The following is a 26255-nucleotide window of genomic DNA, read 5'->3' as shown; positions in this document are numbered from 1 at the left end:
CAACTGATGTCTGCATGTCCACTCCTCCCCATCCTTGGTAGTTCTAGTTTTCCTGGTTCTGCACATCCATTTTCACTTCATTCAGCAACACTTTTTCCAGGCTTCGCACACCAAGTCCATTCATCTTTTATAAGTCCTTTCGCCCATCAAACTCATTCCACACATCCACGAATTCCACACCACACCGTTTGCATAACCTGTGCATAATGTCATTTGCGATTATTGCCCTCATTCTAAACTCCTCTCTGTCATACCGCGGCAACAGACTCACCATTCTAACTCTGTCACTCTTTTCTTTCGCTACCTTTAACAATACTTTCAAGTCCTTTCTCATAAAAAATTTATCACCTTTCAATTCATTTGTACCCGCCACAATTATTAATTCTTTCACCCTCTGTTTTTGCACTCTAATACTCTCACTTACATCCTTAAATTTCGCACCCGGTAAGTACGATTTAGTTACACTCCCATCTATCACTCCTCTTAATAACGAGTCACCATACAACACGCTTTCCTTCATTTCAGAAACTCGCCCACTCTTACGCTGGTTATTTACGTTAGCCGAATCACTCTGGAAAGAGTTTGAGTTTTGCAGGTGCTCTAATTGCTGCTGCGCATTTTGTATCACTGCACGCAACCTAGCGATTTCACTTCCTACAAATAATTCCTCATTTTTTTATCATTCAAACCACTTTCTCTCTCTGTATAGTTCCTCTCACTCTTTCTTAGATCACCGCTCTCATTGCCTTATGATACAGCAAAGCCCCAAGAACAGAACACCTGTATTAGTAGAAAACTCTCAAGAGTGAACACCATCCACTTTATATATAGTGAATGACCACTATGAATAGAGGAGCGTACATTGATCAGTAAAACTATGCATTGAATTTGAAGCAACCTTTTTTTTTAAGAAATTTTTATTTAATTGCTCGTTTTGTACATTTTTGTGTACTTACTCAGATTAAAAAACAAATAGAAAAAAAGGAATTCACAGAGAGGTTTCTTAATTAACAACTGTTACTATTCAAATTAAAGGGCTCACTTTAGTGAGTACGGGCATGGCAAACCCGAGGTACCTGATGCTGGACCATGCCTTCATGTAATATATATCTGTTATATTATTCTGTAGACTGGTCCCTCCTCTTCTTTCTTTGCTTCTTTCTCCTCTCCTTGCTCCTTCCCCCTGATGCTATTAGAGTATTCGAAGGCTAGGGGTGAGTCTTTCCTATCTTGCTAAGTCATTTCGTCTTATGCAGCCACCGAAGGAGGCAAGCTAGCCTCAATAGGTGCCGGTCCCAAGCCTAGATCAATGCAAGGATTGATGTCATGAAGGGAATCTGGTCGGAAAACTTCAATGCCAGCTCAAACTATGATTATGAGTCAAAGAGAAAATGATATAAGGGCTAGGGCGTACCCCTTAAGCGACGCGCAGCCACATCGCTTTACAGCTGCGAGAAGTGGACGAGGGCTACCGCATCAAGGGCGGGTGCGGTTAAAGAAGCGAGCCCAGCAGGTGGAGAGGATGTTGCGAGTGGGAACACTGAATGTTGGAGGCATGACCAGAAGGGGAAGAGAGGTGGCAGACATGATGAGGAAGAGGAAGTTGGACATTTCATGTGTGCAGGAGACAAGGTGGAAGGGGGGGAAAGGCAAAGGAACTGGGAGATAGATATAAATTGTTCTACTCTGGAGCGAATAACGAGGGAAGAAATGGTGTAGGAATTGTGGTGTGTGGCAGAATGAAGGGTGAAGTACTGGACGTGGGTAGAAGGAACGACAGGATCATGCGAATGAAATTGGGTCTTGGAGAAGAGCGGGTGGTCGTATTATGTGTATATACCCCACAAGTTGGTTGTACAGCAGAGGAAAAAGATGAGTTCTGGAACGTGTTAGATGAAGAAATGAGGGAATTGGAAGAAAATGAGATGATGATTGTCGGAGGAAACTTGAACGGACACATAGGAAGACAGAATAGAGACTGTGAAAGGGTGAATGGTGGCCACAGAGTGGGAATGATGAACCAGGAAGGAGAGAGGGTTGTGGACTTTGCAGTAGCATTTGATCTGGCAATTGTGAACTCGTTTTTCTACAAGAGGGAAGGACATTTGATAACATTTAGGAGTGGTAACAACAGTTCACAAATTGACTACATTTTGACTAGAAGAAAACATCTTAAGGTTGTGACAAATTGTAAAGTAATTCCAACAGATCAAGTAGCACAACAACACTGACTGCTGTGTGCAGACTTTAAAATAAGATCGAAGATAATAACTTCTGGATGCCATGGGATGAAGACAATTAAGTGGTTTCGCTTAAAAGAGGAGAGTGTGAGGAATTGTTTTAGGGAGATGGTGTTAGAAAGGATTTCGGATGGACTGGAAAGTGTACAAGATTGGTGGAAACATAATTCAAAAGTAATCCTGAGCTATGCAGTCGAAGTGCTTGGTGAAACATCTGGAAAGATTAGAGAGCAGAAGGAGGGTTGGTGGTGGAATAATGATGTACAAGTGGCAGTGACAGCTAAGAGGAAGGCAAAGCAGAAGTGGGATGAGTCAAGAGTGGAAGAGGACAGAGAGGTGTACAAAGAGAGAAAGCAAGAAGCCAAGAGAGTTGTGGCGAAGGCTATGGCATATCAAGATCTGTATAATCAATTAGAAACAAAGGAAGGACAGAGAAAAATTTACCAACTAGCGAAATATAAAAATAAAGCAGCAAAGGACATCTTACATGTGAGACAGATCAAAGATGCTGAAGGAAAAGTATTATGGAGGGATGTGGACATAAAAAACAGATGGAAAATATACTTTGAGGGACTTTTGAATGAGGAAAATGCAAGGACTCACAGAGGAGATGGGCAGCCTTCTGAGGGGATGTTGCAGAACATCAGTAGAGTGGAAGTGACAGAGGCCATGAAGAGGATGAGGAATGGAAAATCGGCGGGCCCCGACAGAATTCCAGTAGAGGCATGGAAGGCACTGGAGGAAGAGGGAATTGACATGCTGTGGGACCTGTTCATGAAAGTTTGCCAATGGGAAAATATACCCGAGGAATGGAGAGAGAGTACTCTTGTCCCCATCTACTTAGGGTAAAGGGGATGCACAAGACTGTAAAAATTTCAGAGGAATAAAGTTGATGTCCCACACAATGAAGATCCTAGAAAGGGTTCTTGATGGTAGATTGAGGAAGGAGGTGGAGATTGCAAAGGAACAATTTGGCTTCATGCCTGGTAGATCAACAACAGATGCTATCTTTCGGTTATGGCAGATGATGGAAAAATATCGAGAGAAACAAAGGGAACTACATTTGGTATTTATTGATCTGGAGAAAGCATACGATAGAGTGCCAAGGCAAGAAGTCTGGAGGTGTCTGAGGGAGAAGAAGGTGCCAGAGAAATATGTCAGGTTGGTGCAGGAAATGTACAGAAATGTGAAGACAAGTGTTCGGACCTGTTTGGGACAGACAGAAAGTTTTCAAGTAACAGTTGGCTTGCATCAAGGGTCAGCATTAAGTCCGTTTCTGTTTAATATTGTGATGGAGGTGGTAATAGAGGAGGTGAGAGAAGATGTGACTTGGACAATTTTGTATGCAGATGACATCTTGCTGTGTGTAGATTCAAGAGAAGAAGCAGGAACTAAACTGGAAAGATGGAGAAATGTACTGGAAGAGAGAGGTATGAGACTGAGCAGAAGTAAGACAGAGTATATGTGTTGTGCAGTGGGTGGCTGCCAGGAGACAGATCTGGAGCTGGAAGGAAATGTCATCAGGAAGGTGAGAGACTTTAGATACTTAGGTTCAACAGTGGAAGAAGATGGGGGAGCTGATAAGGAAGTGGGATGTAGGATACAGGCGGGTTGGAGGAACTGGAGGGAGATGGCTGGAGTGTTATGCGATAAGAGGGTGCCGATCAACCTGAAGGGCAAAATCTATAGGACAGTAGTGAGGCCAGCTATGACATATGCTATAGAAACTGTGGCCCTGAGGAAAAATAACATCAGCAGGATGGAAGTAGCAGAGATGAGAATGCTTAGGTGGATGTGCGGTGTGACCAGAAAGGATCGTCTGAGAAATGACTATGTCAGGGGAACAGTGAAAGTTACGAACTTAGAAGCAAAAATACAGGAGGCAAGGTTTAGATGGTTTGGTCATGTGATGAGGAGGGAGGACGAATATGTGGGAAGAAGGGGTCATGCAGATGGTTGTGCAAGGAAGGTGGAAGCGTGGGTGGCCAAAGAAGAGATGGAGGGAGCTGGTAGAAGAGGACTTAAAGATGAAGAACTTGGATGTGGTGACAGCCCAAGACAAGAAGGTGTGGAGGAGACTCATTACAAACAGTGACCCCACTTAAGTGGGAGAAGCTGCAGAAGAAGAAGAAGAAGACTATTCAAATTATACTTAAACCAGATGTGGAAAATCATTGCAAGATGTCAGATACTTGGTTCATTGTTGCAGTGTGCTGTATATCTTCTCTCATTCTATGCAGGTCTTTTATATATGCTTCCCATAATTGATTTAAGATTAGACTTTAGTTTTTATTATATTGAGTGGGATGTTGTGTCATTTCACTCGCTTCTTTAAATCTGCATACATAAATGTCAATTCTATGCATGGGAGTTTAGTGTGTTGCCAATTTACTTGGTCTTTTTCTTTTGTTGTGTGAAATGCCAGACTTTGTGTATATGACCATTTTTTCTTGACATGCTGTTTTTGATGGATTTCTCCAGATTGACCTATTTGTCCAATGCAGCAGATGTGCCTCAGGTACAGACATTTTTGTACACTCCTGGTCATTTAAGAGGCAGGTGAGGATGTTTTAGTGATGTTAACAGCATGGATATTTTTTTGTAGTCTGAAGTTAACTTTTAAGTTGCAGTGTTCTAAACCTTTTGCTATTTTATCTGTAACATTTTTAAACAACACCTTTGTAGTGGTATATACTCTGGAATATGCATTTGCCTATTTAAGATGTTATTGATAGTTCTGAGATTGTATCCATTTTTTAGAAGACTGTCTTTAAGATGTTATTTCTTTTTCTTTTTTTTTTTTTTTTTTTTGTTATCATCAGTTGATTGTAATGGACCTGTCTTTAAAAGTTTTGGTGATGCCTTGTTTTTGCTCCAGGTAGTTGACATGGTATATAGAAATTATCCGGTATTGAGCTTTTTCCTGTAGCCTCCAAATATAAGATTTCTGCGGTTTTCCAGCTCTAATGTAAATTGTATTTTTTAGTTTAAACTATTCAGGAATTCCATAAATATGTGGAGGATATCTTCTGAGCCTGGCCAAACGATAAAGATATCATTGACACACCTAGGCCAGAGTCTTGGTTTTATGTGATACATATTGATGGTTGTTTGTTTTCAAACGTCTCCATTACGTATTTGCCAAGTGCGGTGAAATGGATGCACCCATGGCTGGGACTTCAGTCAATTCATAATAGAGGTGTTGAAACTTTAAGAAAGTGCTATACAATGTTTAAAGAGTTTCACAGTATCAGGTACTGTAGGAAAATATCTTCTCATATTACTATGATTTCTTCTCTTGAACATTGTTGAATAGGCTGTGACATTCAAACTGTCCATGATGTCTGTCTAATTGAATGGGTTCCACTTTCATTTTAAAGGAATTTCTTCAAAATGACAATTGAGGGAGCCTATCTTTTGAAGAGCATGAGATTTCTTATTATTTTTAATTTATTTATTTTGTGAAATCCACTGTAGGTCTAAGTGGAATACCTTCCTTATGTATGTCAGACATTAACCAACATACATTGTAAATATTTATCCACTCTTCCATGTCCACACGTAGGGGAAAAAAAAAATGTTGAAAATAATAAACATAATAATAAAAAAAAAACCTCCAGACTTCATAAACAAAATACAAAAGACATTAAATTGGATTCCAAACACATCGTGGTAATTTGGATGACAAAAGCCTATGTATACCAACCTTCCCAGAGAAAAACACCTACACTGCACAGCACAGACTATACTGCTGTTGAGAACTTTCTGAATGGTCCCTAAAACATTAAAAACCTGATATGATATGATGAAACATACTATACACTTTTCTGTTATAACATAGGCAAGATGTGTATCATATGCCAAGGAATAAATCCCTTAATCCAAGTGCATCATTCTGTTCAGTTTGATTGGTGATGGAAATGTGAATATCAAGAGCCCTATCTTTGGTTGTAGTGTCTGGACAGCCGAATGTCAGTCGTTTTCAACTCTTCTGGATAATGCTTCCTGTACTGTAACAGTTTTACAAAGAGACCATGTCCCTTTCAGCATCACTGCTTTTCATATTATATGATTTTGCTTGGGTTTACTAACATGGATTGAGGAAAATTACATTGAAAAACTTCTCTGGTCTCTAATAATCCTGATCTGATCCAGTAATCCTTTGGAATGCTCTATTTGGTTGGTATATTTGAAATACCCAAAGGTGAAAATATGTGAACCATCATTTATAAGACTTGAGAATGGGAAATGAAAGGAAAGACTAAGTGTGAGTAGAAATATTTTCATTAATGGCAAATGAATAATTAACATTTGTGATATATGTGACCCATAAGTTGTTGGGTAGAGCGAATAGCATGTAATTTTATAAAGTCTAGGCATGAATAAGCAAATTCATGAAGGCATAATTTAAAAAAAAAAAAAAAAAGGATGAGTAGAGAAAAAGAGATTTGTTTGCAAAAGTATCAATAACTAACCAATAATGAACAGCGACCAATACATTTAGTAGTTCAGTTAAAAACTACAGGGAGAGGCTAATCCAATGAACTAATAATGTTGATCGGGTGATTCATTTAGGCATGGCAGGAATACATGTGATTTGATGGAGCAGCAAATCATCTCATTAAATTTGTTGTGCTTGTTAGATGTATTTCTCTGGTTTATGTATATTTCACTCTGTTTTCAAAGAATTTTGTTTACTGAGACTCAGTATACATATTATGTAATAATAGGATATATAATATCCAATGATTATCGTAATTATCCCCACTTTTGGGAATCCTACATTCATTAGTTTAATTTTAGTGTCGGCAGTTCTTCTATCTTATCAGTCTCACATATGCGGGTATTGTAGATCAACAACTTCTTATAATATATAAAAGTATTCATTTTTATTCAGGAATGGATAAATTTTTATTCATTATAAGAGGAGCTTAAGGGTCAAAGGAGACCTCCACATAGCCTTTAAAGGAATGCGGAGAACCGACCAGGGCTTCTGACCTAATGTCCAATCCTCACCTTCTCGTGGTGCACCCTGTTGGGTATCTACTTTGATACTGAACGAACGAGGATGGGCTAGCAATTTGGGATTTAGCCGACCAAATTGTATTCTTATTGGTTAAACCAAAATAAAAAATGATGGTACAACATGACAAAATTTCATGCCGGCTGGGGCGTCGCCCGGTTAAACAAGGCCCCCGTTGTTTTCGCCAGGGAACCGGGGCGAACAGCGAAAAGTCAGCTACTGGAACAAATCTGAAAACAAATCCCAACTCAACGTCACCAGAGTTAAAGATCGGTACTATCAACGTAAGAAGCCTGAATGGCAAAGAAATGGAGCTAGCCGAATAATTAGATAAGTACCAGATTGACATAATAGGGGTGACTGAAACAAAAAAGACAAAAACTGGTGAGATCTTTCTGAGCAATAAATACAAAATGTTATATTCAGGCAATGACAATCAAGGAAAAGAAGGAGTAGCCATAGTATTCAATACAAAATATGAGGGTAATCTTCTTGAATGGCAGTCAGTCTCAAGTAGAGTCATGTGGGTAAATATGAGAATGGGGAACTGGACAATGAGACTTATTTGTGCCTATGGTCCCACAGAAGGTTCTACTAAGGTAGAAGTGGAGGAATTTTTTGACGCTTTAGAAAAGCAACTGACACAATGAAAAAGGAAAAGTTGGTCCTTGTTGGGGATCTAAATAGCAGAGTAGGAAATGATTGTGAGATATACAAAAATATTTTGGGAAAATTTGTAGAAAAGAGCAAAGCTAATAGTAATGGCAAATATCTGTTGGATTTCTGCTCAAGACATGGACTGGTTATTACTAACACCATGTTCCAACATTAAAATGTGCACAAATTCACATGGAGAGAAGGGGCAAGGAATAAGAGAAGTCTCATTGACTATGTTATTGTTGATAGTGATGTTTTCTCCCTGGTGCAGGAGACCAGAGTGTACAGAGGATTTGAAATTGGAAGTGATCACTATTTAGTCTTGAGCAGGATAAAATTCAATTTCATATTGAAAAGAATAACATGTAAGAAAGTTTTAAAGCGAATAAAAGTTGAGCAGCTCTCAGATGTGAACTGTAGACTAAAATACAGAAAGATTATTGAAAAGAAAATGAAAGAGTTTGAGAACAGGATTCAAACCTTGGAGATTCAGTGGCAAACTCTGAAGAAAACATTGATTGAGTCTGCCAGAGAGGCATGTGGTGAAGTTGTCTGCAAGAATAGAAAAATTAGAACTCCATGGTGGACACAGGAAGTTAAAGAGGCAATGAAGGAAAAGAAGAAGAAGGCATATCAAAAGTTCCTGGCAAATAAGTCAGCTTTTACTCTTACAGAATACAGAGACAAATGTAAGAAAGCAAAACAGTGTGTGATACTAGCTAAACAAAAGTCATGGGAGGACTTTGGCAAGAATATAGAAAATAAATATCAAGAAGGTGGCAAAATATTCTGGAGGTTGTTGAAGAAGCTTAGGAATGGAGGAAAGAGTGCTGTAAAAGGAGTTAGAGATGATAAAGGTGACATGAAAACAGGAGAAAAAGATATCCTTGAAATATGGAGTAAATACTTTGAAAAACTGCTAAATGAAACAAGCAGTGATGACAGCACAGTGATAAAAAAACACTGACCAGGCATGCAGTCAGGAATACATATCCATACTTGAAGTAGAAAAAGCCATCAAAGGCTTGAAATGTGGAAAGACAGCAGGAGTAGATGATATTCGACCAGAAATGCTGAAGCATGGTGGTATAAAAGTCTTACAGTGGCTGCACTGCTTAATTCAGAAAGCCTGGACAGAGGGACGAATTCCCGATGATTGGAGTAGAGCTCTCATAGTACCCATATATAAAAAGGGAAATAAAACTGAATGTGAGAATTACAGAGGTATTTCCCTACTGAGTGTTCCTGGCAAAATCTATGCAAGTATACTTGAGAAACGGTTGAGAAGAATTGTGGAAGAAAAGCTTGGTGAAGAACAAGCTGAATTTAGGCCAAATAGAGGCTGTCAGGATCAGATCTTCACTTTACGACAAATAGTCGAGAAAGCATGGGAATATAACAAAGATCTGTATTTAAGTTTTGTCGATTTGGAAAAGGCATATGACAAGGTGCCAAGAGAGAAGCTATTCAATACGCTACAGCTATATGGTGTCAATGGGGCATTGTATCAAGCAATACTTAATCTTTATTTGAGTTGTAAGTCAGCAGTTAGAATTGAAGGAAGTACAGGAAGATGGTTTAATGTTAAATCTGGTGTGAGACAAGGATGTACATTATCCCCTCTGTTATTCATTATCTATATGGATCACATTATGAAGGAAAGTGGTATTAAACCTGACATCAAAATTGGAGATGTTAATGTCAGCTCTTTGCTTTATGCGGATGATGTTATACTTCTAAATAAATCCTCTACAAGTCTGCAAGATTGTAGGACTAAATTGAATAGCTGTTGTAATAGATATGGTATGAAGGTCAGCAATAAAAAGACAAAGACAATGAAAATAGGCAGAATCATTGAAAATGTCAACTGTGTTGTGAATGGAGAACCTTTGGAACTAGTAAAACATTTCAGCTACTTAGGCACGATTTTTACTGAAGATGGTAAATTAAATATAGAAATAGACAACAGAATCAGCAAAGCTGGTATGGTGGGATGTCAATTGAATAAATTCATATGGAATAAGAAAGAAATTAGTCGGAACACTAAATTAGCTGTATACCAGACAGTGTTCAAACCAGTTTTAACTTATGGATCTGAGAGCTGGGTCAGAAGTAAAACACTTGACCAAAGACTAGAGACCGCAGCTATGAGAGTCCTGAGAAAGATTAGAGGCATGAACAGATGGCATCAATGGCAATATCATATTAAAAATGAGGATATTAAGAAAGAACTCGACATTGTCAGCATCCAGGAATGCGTTAGCAGAGCTAATCTCAGATGGTATGGTCACTTAAACAGAATGGGAGAGGAAAGATTAGCAAAACAAGTGTTCTCTGCCAGGTTGGCAGGAAAACGACCCAGAGGAAGACCAAGATATAGGTGGATTGATACGGTATAAAGTGCCTTAGAGGATAGAAATATAAGATCTGATAATGTTGGAGTCTTGACAAGTAACAGACTGATGTGGAGGAAAATTGTAGATAGGAAGTTAGTAATGATGTAATTTTTTCATGTAGTACTGTCATATCCTGTACACCCCTTGCCGGTACATGGCAATAATTTGATGATGATAAATTTTTATGACTGTTGTTTCTGAAGACTAGAATAAAAATATCCCTATACTGTTAAAAAACTTTCCATCCTCAATAGATGCTTTTCTGCACAAACAAGAAAAACAATTGGCTTTATTTATCACTAAATACAGTAAACAGTTATTTAACATCTGTATACTATATTTAGGAACAATTAGTGTAAGACAATTCGAACGACACACTTAATGGAAAAACACTCTGCTCCTGCAGCTATGCCGCATGCATGCAAACAGAGTTATTGTAGCATTAAACATAACACCTATTTAAACGCATTTATCCTAAAATCTGATTTCAAATTTTCAGTTCCAGAAAATATGTGTAACAGCTGTTTGTAATACAGCTATTGGATACAGAAAGCACTCAATTTATGAAAAGCAAAATGAATATATATATAACTTGAAATCAGTTTTGAATTGCATTTGAGATATTCAGTGTCATCCAGACACTTAACAAATGTTAATTTTAAAAATAACATTCTACCACGGAAGTTGGACTAACATGCCATATAAGCTTTGTGAAAATGTGGCCACTTAATGCTGAAATGGCATACATACGCTAAAAGCTAGTACCTCTCAGGGAATAAAAGAACAATGGACCTAGGTGTGAATATGGCAACGTGTTAATATAATTTTAAACACGGAAAGCATAAAGGTCAAATGAGCAATAGCAATAGCTTCATGTGCGCCGTTTTTCTGAGAAACAAAGGGTTTACACTTCTTGGTGAGGTTAGATTATCATAGGCTTATTCTAGGCAAATACTAGAATGAGACTCGGATAATTTGAATTTTGATATGATTATTAAATACAGCCATATATAATTCACATGGAAATTAGAAAAAGCAATCACTTTGGAAATTATAATTTATCCCATACTCAAGTTTACGAGTGGATTAAGCAATTTCAAAGTGGTTGTGAGACGCTTGAGGACAATGAAAACCAGGCCATCCAAAAACTGGAATTGAGAGAAGTTAACATCCAAAATGTGCGTGATTTTCATCTAAGAAAACTCGAAATCGTCCGTGAGATTGATTGAAGATGAATTGGGGATTTCAAAATTAGCTGTGTACGAGATTTTGACCGAGAGTTTGAGCCTTTTTAAATTGAATTCGCGATTTGTTCCCCAGATGTTGACAGGTGACTAAAAAATCGGTAAAAAGGACCTCATTGAAACTGCTCGTAAGGACTCAAACTTCATTGAAGTGATTGTTACTGATGAAATGTAGTGTTTTGAGTATGAGCCTGAAACAAAGCACCAGAGTGCTGAGTGGAGACCACCAGAAGAGGGGGGTATCCAAAAAAAAAAAAGTCTCTTGGAGAAGTCAAAAGTAAAGACAATGCTGATTTGTTTCTACGATTCCAAGAGCATCATCCACAAAGAATTCATTCCACCTGGCCAAATGTTCAATGTTGAGTTTTATCTTGAAGTTTTGAAGTGATTGATAGCAAGAATTCGTCGCGTACAACATGAATATTGTGATTTAAGCAGCTGGTCACGTTTGCATGATAATGCACCATCTCATCATTCGAGCATTGTGAGACAGTTTTTGAGCAAAAGCCAAGTTTGTGTGTTGGATCACTCACCATATTCACCTGATTTAGCACCATTTGACTTCTTTCTCTTTCCCTGACTTCATTTGCTGATGAAAGGAAAGCGATAAGACACCACTGAGAACATTCAAGTGGCAGTAACCATGACCCTCAACAGTATCCCAAAAACTAATTTGACGAATTAATTGACTGTGCCAAATGCAGTATCGAAGGTGAGGGAGAGTATATTGATTGAAATAAATGATTTGAATAATTATAATTGGCCTGTGTTTTATTTTCTATCAAAAGTTCGGTTTCTTTTTGGACAGAGGGTGTATTTTAAGTTTTGGATTTAGTTCACTATTCCGGTTGAGTGTTGTGTGTTTTAATTGTCTCTGTGATGTTTATTAACATGTTCATTGCCAAGCTGAAAATTGGAATTTCGTGTGGTGGCCAAATTTTTTATATTTTTTTATTTAGTTTTTATTGTGCTCAAAATAAGTTAAATATATTATTTATATGCTTTTATTATTATGTACATAGGATTTATGTACTCTAAATATCTATTACGCGATATTGCGTGATATGTAATTCGGTGAAATAAGTTATATATGCTTAGAAACTTGATAGCGACGTTCACGCGATACCGCGTGATCGGCCATTTGGTGAGAGCTCGCATCACGTGATATCGCATGCTTGGCAATGAACGTGTTAATAGTGTTGCACATTTTTAGTAGTGTAACAAGTTGACATTTGTAGTGTTTTATTCATTTTTTGTAGCTCTAAAATGTATACATTTCCAAAAAAAAAAAAAAGCATTCAAAAATATGTACTCTTTTTTTCAGCACACATCCATGACTCAAAGACAAATTGCCAATGAGTGTGGTGGTGGTTTGGGAACTGTTAATGTGATTTTAAAGAGGTTTGGAGAGACAGGTACCTTTTTCTCTTGACAGAATAGGAAAATGTTGGCAAAAAAAAGGAAAACTACACTTACTCAAGATCGTTTACTAGTTAGGAAAACAAAATGAATCTAAGATTGTCTGCTGTAGACATAAATAGAGACTTGGCAGCTAGTGGGATTAATGTTTCTGACATGACAGTCCATCAAAGATTGTTGGAAGCAGGGAGGACTGCCCACAGACCAACAAAGAAACAACTGTTGATGAAGGCTATACAGAAAAAGAGGCTCCAGTGAGCAAAAGTATACAAAGATAGACTGTTGAGATGTGGAAGAAGGTCATATTCTCAGATGAGAGCCATTTCTTTTTCCAAGGAGAGCAAGTACCATATTATTGCAAATCAGCAGCTGAGAAGACTTCTCCTGCCAACCTTCAACAACCTCTTAAACACCCAGCTTAAAAAGATATATTTGGGGTGGTTTTACACATCACTGTTCAGTATCACTTGTGCCTGTTGATGGTATGATGAAAAGTGACCAGCACATAAAAATATTGGAGAAAAGAGTGGTCGCACAGATTTAGAAAAACAAAGAACTCATCTTCCAACATCTCACTCCATTCCACACTTCAAAAAAAAGTGAAAGAATTCTTAAAAAATCACAACATCCAATTGTTTCAGTGGCCAGGTAACTCTCCTGACATTAACCCAATAGAAAAAATGTGGGTCATCGTGAAAAGAAACTTGGAAAATTAAATTGTGATACAAAGAATGATGTAATAGAATTCATTATAAAAGTATGGTTTCGAGATGCAAAAATAAGAAAAATGTGTTCTACGTTGGTAGAGTTCATGCCTATGCAAATTAATTAATGGTGAACTTATTAGGAACAGAGATGCTCATATAAATTATTAGGTAAAATTGGAGTTTAATTTTTGTGCTTATTTTCTTGCAAAATTAAAATTTTTCTTTAAAACGTAACTGTTCACATTAATTTCTTTGCTACTATATATAGCTGAATAGTGGAGATAGTATTGGGTTAGTTGGTCAAGCTAGCCATCTTATGGAAACATTATACAAAGGAAGTTATGCAAATGTAATGGACTATGGTTAACCAACTTATGTAAGATAAAAGAAGTCCATCAGATCTGTTGTATATATCATGTAGTACTTAATCATCTTCATCAGTATTAATTCATATTCATTCATCTCTCTCTCTCTCTCTCTGCATGCACACGTGCCTGTGTGTGGGATGGGGGAGGTTTGTAAACTTTTGTTACTTAAACCTTGCTGAGACTGCAGTTTTGATTAGGACTGTGTTATGCTAATGCCACTTGTAACATTGTTGATTTCTCTTTCTCTCTTTTTCATTTGTAGTTGTGTTATGGTTCCGTCTTATGAACTGATTATAGTATTAAAGATGTTCATGAAACATTGACTGAAAACTCTGCTTGTTAAACTAATTTCTTTACCTAAGTAATTTGTACCATTTCTTTCTCATCTTGAATTTCTTACTTTAAAAAAATCAGATTTCTCTATATTTAACAGTCATTATAAACACAAGTATATCACATCTGTATCGCGTTTTTCAGTAAAGTTAATTCTAACTGCTAGAATTAACTGCTCTGCTCCTAACTGCATCATCTAAGCTGCTAAGAACTTAAAACAAAGTTTTGAGTTCTTAAAAGTGTTTTCACTTTTGTTTCTTCTTCACAGCATCATCTAAGCTAGCAGCTGTGAAAAGCTTTATTAATCCTAGACTTCTTGAGTCTTAACAAACACCTTCATATGTTTTCCTTGATAGTACTATCAGGGAAAATGATAAATAAACCAAGATTTAGTTTACGTACATCAGGAAGTTAGTTCACCGTGCACAGGGTAAGTAATTATTGATGATGCTAAACTAGGAATGGAAACCAATTAAGAATGTGATATAGAAATCTTGTAGGATGATTTAAATCAACTCACTGTGAACAAAGGATAATGGTCACAAGTTAATTGTGAAAATGCATCGAATTATGTACTTTGGATGAAAAGATTACAAGCTCTGTGTTAAATTGATGGAGATGGACCATAAAAATTAATGAGATTGGAGATTTGGAGGTTAAGAATAGTAGACAGTGAGTTGAATTTCAGAGGATATATCTACTGAAAGTAACAGAAAACTTGCCCATAAGATGTTTTGGATCTGGAGGGATACTGTAAAGCAGAAAAGTAAGTTACATCTCCTCATTATTCCTTGATATGAGAACATCTATATTGTGCACATATTTGGTTGCCTGAAGTTTCTTGGGGATGATGGGGCAGTGGTGAAGAAGATACAGTGGTAACTGGTGAACAAGCTTGTGGATTGGAGGTTTGCGAACTAGAAAAATTCGTGGATATGATAAAAATGTAGGTATTACTAAACGGGTTTCACGTGATGGATACAGAAGAAATATTTAAATGACAATGGAAACTGTTAAGCAAGGGCATGAAAGGTGTTTTGCTTGGAGAGTGCTGAGTGGAAAGTGTTGCCAGAAATAATCACTTATAATAAGTTTAAGGAGATATGATATTCATTTATGAATAATGGTTATTGTGGGCATCCTGCAATTGACTTTTTGGAGTTGTGTAATAATAATAATGATGATGATGATGACAATATTAATAATTTAAAGAAAAAATTTTATACTTATTAACTTTATTTTCCTTTACAGTTTTCAAAAAATATGGTTCTTGATATATATAGTGATTTCATTAATAATTTTTCTACTGCCATGGAAACTGCCAAACAAGCTTCCAAAAATAAATCGGCATTTGCTGATTTCCTAAAGGTGAGTTGATGTGTAATTATTTTGTCATGTAAATAATAAAAATACTGATGAAGCAATGGTTGATTGCAATTAATTGTGATTAAATAAATATATATTATGATCTTCTCAGGTAAAGCAGATTACAAGTCCTGATCGCCTTTCATTTTTTGGCTTAATGGTAAAACCAGTACAGAGATTTCCTCAATTCATTCTCCTATTACAGGTAAGATAACTTTTTATTCTATATGTTTGCATGTAATTATCATCAAATTTTTGATAAAGGACTGTTGAGAAACACATCAGGATTCTACATAGAGATATAGTGACAGTCATATATTGCTGACTTACTGTTAATTAACAGTTTTCTTCCATGTAAGTGTTATTTGAAGTTGCCCACCAATAATTTCATATATTTCAGTCGCACTTATAACTTCATCAGTTGATCTAGATCTTGGTCTTCTTTTGGGTCTTTATTTCTCCCATTTTGAATAACTGTACTACCTGAGATCATCTCTGCTCATGCATTCATGAATGCTGACAATGTCAGGTTTCTTCCTCTTCTCTTTAGCAACAACTGTTCCAACAAAAACTGTCAGGTCAGAAGGATCACATCTCTCCATTTCTTTCTATCCTCACAAATTCTTCCTTCATGAACACTGTGTCACTTCAGGTTTCTATTTCCATGGTCTTTTTCTTGGTTTCTTTCCCTCAAATTTCATTTCATACATTCTTCTTGGTATACTTCCTAAATTCATTCTCATTAGATGTTGAAACCACTTCAAGCATGAGTAATAAGCAACTTCTTCAACACTAGTAGCCCTAAATTATTCCTAATCTCTAAGTTTCTTATTCTGTCTTTCATTGTTTTTGCCAACATTATCTTTAAAACTATTATTCCATTGCTTGTATTTTATTCATGTCTCTTTCGGTTTTTTCCATGTGTCTGCTGCATAAGTCAAAATGGGCAAAAAGTAACTTTTGTTACTCAAAAGCTTGTCCTTAAGAGGAAACTCACTGTCCCAAAGTTGATTACTTACACTGCTAAAAAAAGTTTGACCTAGGGAAATCCTTTTCATTATCTCCTAGTCTAAACTTCCATCACTAGAAAGTGCACTTTCCAGATATTTGAAGTTTTCACTACCCCTAAAGTCGTGCCCATTGAGTCTAATACCATTAATGGTTACATTTCTACTACAAATTAAAACCATTCTCTCACACTTCCTAATGTTAATATGTAATCCATAGTTCTGTGTCAAACTGTTCCATTTGTCCAGTTTCTTCTGTTCTTGTGAATCTGCCCAAATCATCACATGATCTGCAATCATCTTTTCTGGTCATTAACCATATCTAAGACACTATTCATCACCACAACGAACACCACTGGAGTTAACACACAATCCATTTTTAAGTGTAAAACCACTCTAAATTACCAAATTTAGTCTTCACACAGCTCTTAGACTTTACCTATTCTTTATCATGATTATTTCTTCCTTTTTGTATGCCTATATTTTCCAAATTTTTTCCTGTTGAATCCAATCAAAGAATTTTTCCAAATAAAAAAAAAATGCGATAAACAGGCTTTTTCCAAGTTCCCAGTGGCTTTCCATCATTTCTCTTACACCAAAAACCAGACCTTTTCTAAAACCAAACTGCTCTTCTTATAGACCTTCCACTATTTTCTGTCTTATTCTTTTGCCATTATTCTTCTGTAAATTCGCATAGAACAATGTAAATGACATTGTTCTATGTGAATCATCCCGAGAGAAGCTTGAAAATACCCTGGAAGAGTGGAGAAAGGCATTGGAGGAGAGAGGCATGAGAATTAACCGGGTGAAGACTCAATATATGTCAGTGGGGAGTGACAAGGATATGGCCATACGACTCCAGGGTGAAAGGCTAATTTCAGGGAAGAAATTCAAGTACCTTGGGTCGGTTGTCGAAAGGAATGGTGACTTGGATGAGGAAATACAGCACCGAATAACATGCGGTTGGATAAATTGGAGTTATTCAAAGAGAAACAGAAAAGCAGGTAAGACTTCTGAAAGAACTTAATGTGCAGACAAGATTCAAAAAGAAAATATGAATTAAGAAAAAAAATTAAAAGATGTACTAAAAAAGGAACTAAATGTTAAAGAGGAAAAAATGATAAAAAATGTAAAGATGGAGAAGTTTGTAGATCATAAAATGAAAACTCCTCGGGCTCAGAAGTGTTTATGGACTATGAGGAACCATCTCATGTTAATAAAGGGAAAGTGAGAAATACAATTAAAGAAATAAATAATAAAACTTACTGATTCAAAATTTTCTCAGTACGATTATCATCTACACGAAAAGAAAATAATTTGCTTCCAAACCGAGAATGGTAGGCACGAAATTGAAATAATCAAAAGCTACTGTAAAAAACTGGAAAAGAATTTACAAGAAGAATGCCACACAGTTGCTCCTTCACGGATTGAAAACCTCATGAGGTTCAGCCAAAATCTAGAAGTTAGAGACTTAACAGTGACACTTCACTAATCATATCATCTCCTTCTGCATTGCCTCTTTAAATGAATGAGGATTCCACAGACAAGTTAAACAAGAAGCTGAATGAAAACTTATGTTACAACACAATATCAGGTTTTTGGTGAGGTGAGCTAATATCAGAATGGGGAATTGGACAATGAGACTTATTTGTGCCTATGGTCCCACAGAGGATTCTACTAAGGTAGAAGTGGAAGAATTTTTTGATGCTTTAGAAAAAGCAACTGACACAATGAAAAAGGAAAAGTAAGTCCTTGTTGGGGATCTAAATAGCAGAGTAGGAGTTTTGAGAACAGGAACCAAACCTTGGTGATTCAGTGTCAAGCCTTGAAGAAAACCCTGATTGATTCACCTAGAGAAGCATGTGGCGAGGTTGTATGCAAGGATAGAAAAATCAGAACTCCATGGTGGACACAGGAAGTTAAAGAGGCAGTGAAGGAAAAGAAGAAAGCATATCAAAAGTTCTTCGCAAATAAGTCAGCTTGTGCTCTCTTTAGAGAATACAGAGACAAATGCAAGAAAGCTAAACACTGTGTAAAACTGGCTGAACAAAAGTCACGGGAGGACTTTGGCAAGAACATAGAAAATAAATATCAAGAAGGTGGCAAAATATTTTGGAGGTTGTTGAAGAAGCTTAGGAATGGAGGAAAGAGTACTGTAAAAGGAGTTCGAGATGATAAAGGTGACATGAAATCGGTGTCGAGGCTAGCTGGTGAACGGACGTGCTATCGGAGAGCTCCTAAGACATTTGTGTTTTTTGTTGATTTATTGGTGTTTTGGATTCAATTTAATGGACTTAAGTGTGTAATTTTGGTATATTATTGGAGCTTTATTAGAGTGGTTAGTGTACTAAAGTGTTTTATAACATAATCTATGTCGGGAAGTCGCCGCTAGATGAATTCGTAATGTGTAGTGTTCGTGCAAGCTCCAGATAAGATAAGTATCATTTTCAGTTATCGATACAAATTACTTAATATTGTGTAGTTTTGTTTTGTTTGCCTTGCGTATTTTAGTGCGTCTATTTTTGGTGTGTTATAACGTATAATTTGACAGAACACATTGCAAATAATTATGGCACCTGTGCGAAGGAAAATGGCGGCCAGTAATGAAGATTCGCCATCGTTATCAAAGAACGGTAGCATAAAAGAAATGAGTCAGTGTACTAGCTGTGAAATGTACGCTTTGCGGAGTGCGGTCGGAGTTTGGTTAGATGATAATAAAGGATTGAATGTGTGTAGAAAATGTAGGGAGAATGAGGAATTGAAGTGTATTTCGGATCGTGAGTGTGATATTTTTGTCAACCTTCAGAATGAAGGAAATAAGGATATGACAAGAAACGGCAAGGTTGTACATGAAAATTGTGAGAGTGTGAATGATAGTATAAATGGTTTCTCAGAGAACAAAAAAGATGAGATAGATGCATTGAGTGAGATCGCGTTGTTGAATAGTGCGATAGAAAGAGCAAAACAGCAGCTAGAGTGCATGAACAAAAGTAGACTGAATGAACCAACCAATAATAAAAGGTATGACAGGAAAAATAGACGTATGAATGTGAACATGAACAAAATGAAGGATAGAGTGCTGTATGGAGCCTCGTTAGTACGAGGTGTGTTAGTAGAGGATTTGACAAAATCGTACCAACCTGGTGCGACCATAAAGGACGTAACTGCATCTATTAGAGAGCAAAAGGAAAGGGTGAAAGAAATGATTGTTGTGGCAGGTACGAATGATTTGAAAGGAGATAAAATGGAAATGATAGAAGACATGAATGAATTGTTTGAGGTAGCAAAAGAAAAGAGTGAGAGAGTTAGAATGATTAGTCTTTTGCCATGGTATGACAGTGAAATATTTAAAAGGAGAGCTATAATTGCGAATGACTTTATGCGTGGGTTATGTATGACGAGTGTGTGGAATTTGTGGATGTGTGGAGTGAGTTTGATGGGCGAAAGGATCTATATAAAATGGATGGCTTGCATTTGAATGGTTACGGTGTAAGAAGACTTGAGAAAGTGTTGCTGAATGTAGTGGATGTGCAAATTCAGGGAAACTAGATTTGTTGGGTGGGGGGGGGGGAGTAGAGATACAGTCCTTATGGAGGCAGTTGAATGTAAGAATGAATATAATATGCCAGAGCAAATAAGGACAACAAATCTGAGTGGGATAGTTAATATAAGGCATCAAGGTAGGGTTGGGGCTAATGGGGGTCTTAAATTCATGTACACTAATACTAGGAGTATTAGGAACAAGAAGGAAGAGTTTTTGGCCATGGTTGGCACTTCCAGACCACAGGTTATAGGTATTAGTGAAACATGGCTGACTGTAGATGATATAACTAGTGGAATTGAATGTGATGGGTATAGTGTGTTCAGGAATGACAGAGAGAATAAAATGGGGGGAGGAGTATTGTTGATGATAGCTGATGAGCTCCAGCCAAGGAGAATAGAAGTTGAATTGCAGGATAGAGAAAAGAGCACATTTGAGACCATTTGGTGTGAGATTGTGGCTAGCAGAACTAAATATACAATTGGGTGCTGCTATAGACCAGGTGATGGAAAAGATGGTGGTGACAGTATGCACAAGCAAATAGAAGAAATGGGTGGAAGGAGGGTGATTATTATGGGAGATTTCAACTATGGTCGCATTGATTGGAGTGAGGAGAGGACACACGGGAGGAAGGAACTGGATTTTATGCGGTTATTAAGGGATAAATATCTGCGACAGCATGTAATGGAAAATACTAGGGGTCAGAGAGTGCTTGACCTAGTAATTACATCTGAGGATTTGGCTGTAACAAATATGACCACATTGCCACCAATCGGTGAAAGCGATCATAGGGTCTTAACTTGGGAGGTAGCTAAAGGTGTAGAATTTTCAATTAAGACAGGGTACAGTGGAATTATCGGGCTGGAAAGTATGACAAGCTTAGGAGTTTGATTGGTTCAGTGCCATGGCATGTACAACTGCAAGGACTAGAAGTTGATAGTGCATGGGAGGTAGTTAAGAAGTGGTTGCATGAAGCAATGGCTGACTGTATACCTAGAGTCCGAATAATAAATCAAGTAGGGGTTAAATGGATGAATAACACCATTAAGCTTGAGTTGCAAAAAAAGAAACAACTATGGAGGGAATTTAAGGAGAAGGGTGACCGGCAGGCACATGAACGGTATAAAGCGCAGGCCAGAAGGGTGACGAGTTTGGTAAGAAAAGCAAAAAAGGATTACGAAAGAACATTGGCCATGCAGGCTAAAGAGAATCCTAAACAGTTTTTTAGATATGTAGCAAGTAAAAGGAAAAATGTACATGACAGATTGATTTTAAAGAATGGCGATGGTAGGGAGGTAACTGAATCAGTTGAGATAGTTGAGTTACTGAGTGAGCACTTTGCAAAAGTATATCGTCCAGGTGGTGACATTGCAGAAACGAATAAACCAGTAGATTATACAGGAATTGTGGTTAATGAAGAGGAGGTGAGTAGTCTATTGCATAACCTCAATGTCAATACATCTGTGGGATTGGATGGTATACCAGCTCGTGTTGTACGAGAAGCAGCTAAAGAATTGTCAGTACCCTTGACCATTTTGTTTAATTTGAGTCTCGGGTCTGGGTTAGTCCCGAGCGGGTGGAAAGAGGGGAAAATAGTTCCACTGCATAAAGGTGGTTCCAAGACTGCTCTTGTAAATTACCGTCCGATTAGCATATCAGGAATCATTGTCAAGGACTTAGAGAAATTAGTCAAGAAAAGAATACAGGATTGGATAGATCAAAATGGGATATTGTATGGGGGACAACATGGTTTTGTGAAAGGTAGATCATGCCTCAGTAACTTGCTCACGTTTTATAACACAGTGACGGCTGAACTGGATAGGGGTAATGGGTTTACAGTGATACTACTGGACCTTGCCAAGGCCTTTGATAGGATACCACATGGAACCCTAATCAGTAAACTGGAGCAGATGGGTATAGATATAGGGTTGGTGAGATGGATAAGAGGGTGGTTGAAGGAGAGATATCAAAGAGCGGTTTATTCAGGAGTGGAGTCTAAAAGACGTCTTGTGACTAGTGGAATGCCACAGGGCTCTGTTCTTGGACCACTGCTTTTCAATTTGTTCATCAATGACATTGGAAAGGATCTGAGAGGAAGTGTTCACTTGTTTGCTGATGATGCAAAGTTGGGTAGAGCAATTGTGAGTGCACAAGATGTCAAAATTTTACAGGATGATTTGGATAGTTTGGAGGACTGGGCTAGGAAAAACGGATGTCAGTTTAATGTGGCAAAGTGTAAGGTTATGCACTTTGGGGTGAAAAGAATAGCAGCAGTATATCGCATTGGTGGAATCATACTCCAGGAGATTGATGAGGCCAGGGATTTGGGAGTGTTGGTGGATAGGGAGTTGAAGTTTAGGGGGCACATTGCAAAAGTAACTAAAACAGCTCACCAAATCACTTGGCTTCTGAAAAATACTTTAACATGCAGAGACGAACAAGTTGTTGTTCCTCTGTATCGAGCCTTGATAAGACCCCATCTGGACTTCTGTGCCCAGTTATGGGCACCAGGGTTTCTTCGTGATGGGGAGGAACTGGAGAGGGTCCATAGACGAGTGACAAAGATGATAGCAGGTCTGTGGAATGAGCCTTATGAGAATAGGTTGAAGATTTGTGGGTTGCAGAAATTGGACGATAGGCAAAGGAGGGGTGATATGATTGAGACATTCAAATTACTGAAGGGTTTCTATAAGATTGATCCAGAAGATATTTTTGAAAATATGACTGGTGGTTGGAGGACTAGGGGCCATGCATGGAAGCTGGGCAAGAGCGTGGTTGACAAGTGTGTTAGAGCTAGGTTCTTTACTTGGAGAGTGGTAAATGAGTGGAATAAGCTTCCAGAGTCTGTTGTGGGTGCTACGACCGTGAATGAGTTCAAGGCAAGGTATGATAGATACTGTGTGAATGTTGAATAGTTGTTCTTGACATGATGTTAGGGCTCCCTCGATGAGTCTGTCGACTCCTTGTAGTTTCCCGAAACAATAATAATAATGAAAATGAGAGAAAAAGATATCCTTGAAGTATGGAGTAATTACTTCGAAAAATTGCTAAATGAAACAAGCAGTGATAGCATAGTGGTAAAAAACACTCAACAAGCATACAGTCAGGAATACATATCCATACTTGAAGTAGAAAAAGCCATCAGAGACTTGAAATGTGGAAAGGCAGCAGGAGTAGATGATATTCGAACAGAAATGATGAAGTATGGTGGTATACAAATCTTACAGTGGCTTCACTGCATAGAAAGCCTGGACAGAGGGACGAATTCCCGATGATTGGAGTAGAGCTCTAATAGTACCCATATATAAAAAGGGAAATAAAACTGAATGTGAGAATTACAGAGGTATTTCCTTACTGAGTGTTCCTGGCAAAATCTATGCAAGTATACTTGAGAAACAGTTGAGAAGAATTCTGGAAGAAAGCTTGGTGAAGAACAAGCTGAATTCAGACCAAATAGAGTCTTTAAGATATTGACTTTACGGGAAATAGTTGAAAAGTCATGGGAATATAACAAAGATCTGTATTAAGTTTTGTAGATCTAGTAAAAGCATATGACAAGGTGTCAAGAGAGAAGCTATTCAAAATGCTACAGTTATATGGTGTCAGTGGATCATTATATCAAGCAATATTAGTCTTTATTTGAGTTGTATGTCAGCTGTTAGAATTTAAGGAAGTACAGAAAGATGGTTTAATGTTAAATCTGTGAGACAGATCTCAGACATTTAATGTTAAATGTGTGAGACAAGGATGTACATTATCCCCTCTGTTATTCATTATCTATATGGATCACATTATGAAGGAAAGTGGTATTAAACATAATATCAAAATTGGAGATGTTAATGTCAGCTCTTTGCTTTCTGCGGATGATGTTATATTTATCAATAAACCCGCTACGAGTCTGCAAGATTCCTTGACTACATTGAATAACTGTTGTAATAAATATGGTATGAAGGTCAGCAATAAAAAGACAAAGAAAATGAAAATTTACAGAATCGTTGAAAATGTCAGCTGCATTGTGAACTGAGAACCTGTGGAACAAGTAAAACATTTCAGCTTCTTAAGCCTGATTTTTAGTGAAGATGGTAAATTTAATATGGAAATAGACATCAGAATCAACAAAGCTGGTATGGTAGGAAGTCAATTGAATAAATTCATATGGAATAAGAGAGAAATTAGTCGGAACACTAAATTAGCTATATACAAGATGGTGTTCAAACTTATGGATCTGAGAGCTGGGTCTGATGTGAAACACCCAAAGACTAGAGATTGCAGATATGAGTCCTGAGAAAGATTAGAGGTGTGAACAGATGGCATCAATGGCAATATCATATTAAAAACGAGGATATTAGGAAAGACCTGGACATTGTGACCATCCAGCAATGCATTAGCAGAGCTAATCTGAGGATCAGGTGGTATGGTCACTTAAACAGAATGGGCGAGGAAAGATTAGCAAAACAAGTGTTCTCTGCCAGGCAGGCAGGAAAACGACCCTGAGGAAGACCAAGATATGGGTGGATTGATACAGTACAAAGTGCCTTAGACGATAGAAATATAAGATATGATAATGTTGGAGTCTTGACAAGTAACAGACTGATTTGGAGGAAAATTGTAGATAGGAAGTTATTAATGATGTAAATTTTTCATGTCGTACTATCATATCCTGTACACCCCTTGAGGGTACATGTCAGGAATTTGATGACGATGATGATGAATATAAGACTGAAGTTCTTCTATTCTCTCTTCTGCAGAGCATTTAGTTTGTCTAAAGTAAGAATAATGATAATCACAAGAAACTTAGTAGACATCAGGGAGAGCTAGACGAGACAATTTATCTTTTGATGATGGAAACCATGTTGATAATTTGTTAATCCGAAAAAAATGGCCAGTAATATTTCTGAGATTCTAGAAATATTTTAATAGGAATTTAATAATTTCTTTTAATAGAAATGTATTAAATTTCTTTCTAAGAGGCCATTGAGTTTCATATATTGTTTGATGTTTAAAAGTTCCTGCTGTAATAATTGAGACATATAACAAATAGTATGAGCATGTCACAATAATGCAGGGGTTCCTAGCCCTATGCCCATGGGCACCATGGCGCCTGTCGACCAATTCATGTGTGCCGTATAGTTTGATAATAATCACGCAACAATTCATGGCATGCTATATGACGCATGTGTTAATGACACATGACGAGTATTAAACGCATACAATGTAAAGTAGATGCACATTCCAAGTTGTTCATTCCAGTTTAAGAACTGGAATATCATCATATTCTCCTAATTATGAAGCACTGACAAATGAGATGCAATGCCAAAGATCACACTGATTTACATATATAAATTTAAATTTTTATATTATCTAAACTTTTAAGTAATAAAACATTTGATTATAATGTAAACTTTGTTATGTATTCATTTAACAAAAGAATTCAAAAAAATTGCTTGAAAAAATAGATGGTGCCCGTTGCCCTGTTGGTATTTTAGAATGTGCTTTAGGAAACAAAAAGGTTGGGAACCCCTGCAGTAAAGGTTTTATAATTCCAGTATTCTGTGATGGATGGTGAGCTGATTGCTGTTGAATGTAACATCCAGCGAAAGTAGGCTTTCAATAAATGGAAGCAATTAATTCACCTGATGGTGAGCAGAGGAGTAGAATATCTAAAAAGGATTATTTGTTGTCTTTTTCCATTTCCATAGTACATTTAATTCTTGAATATAGATTGTTTATATTAAATTTAAAAATTAAAAAGTAGATGACGTGTCTTCATTATGGTGCCAGATAGAAAAAACCCTAGTCTATATAATGAACCCAAAATGAAGGGCTGAGGGTTTATGGATGAGAAAAGGATGTCTTCTAAATGTTCTAAGCAAAAGTTAAAAGTGCAGGACTTCCCATTCTGGTTTCTTCAATTTGACTGCAAAATTTATTTTGACAAATACAATATCCAATGCA

The 26255-nt window shown here is 37.2% G+C and overlaps 1 protein-coding gene across 3 annotated transcripts in view; it reads left to right on the top strand.

Moving 5' to 3' along the window:
- LOC150104441 (uncharacterized) overlaps window positions 1-26255 on the top strand; it is a 328160-nt gene that overhangs the window by 239198 nt on the left and 62707 nt on the right. For all 3 annotated transcript variants that reach the window (XM_090397017.1, XM_090397016.1, XM_090397015.1), the window contains 2 exons: window positions 15639-15755; window positions 15865-15957. In XM_090397017.1, coding sequence (XP_090253143.1) covers window positions 15639-15755; window positions 15865-15957 — 210 coding nt within the window. The remainder of the gene's footprint in view (window positions 1-15638; window positions 15756-15864; window positions 15958-26255) is intronic.

This window comes from Typopeltis vanoorti, chromosome 8 (genome assembly GCF_054136105.1).
Source record: "Typopeltis vanoorti isolate ZY-2024b chromosome 8, IOZ_Tvanoo_1.0, whole genome shotgun sequence".
NCBI classification, from domain to species: domain Eukaryota; kingdom Metazoa; phylum Arthropoda; class Arachnida; order Uropygi; family Thelyphonidae; genus Typopeltis; species Typopeltis vanoorti.
This window is presented reverse-complemented; position numbering and strand designations above follow the sequence as displayed.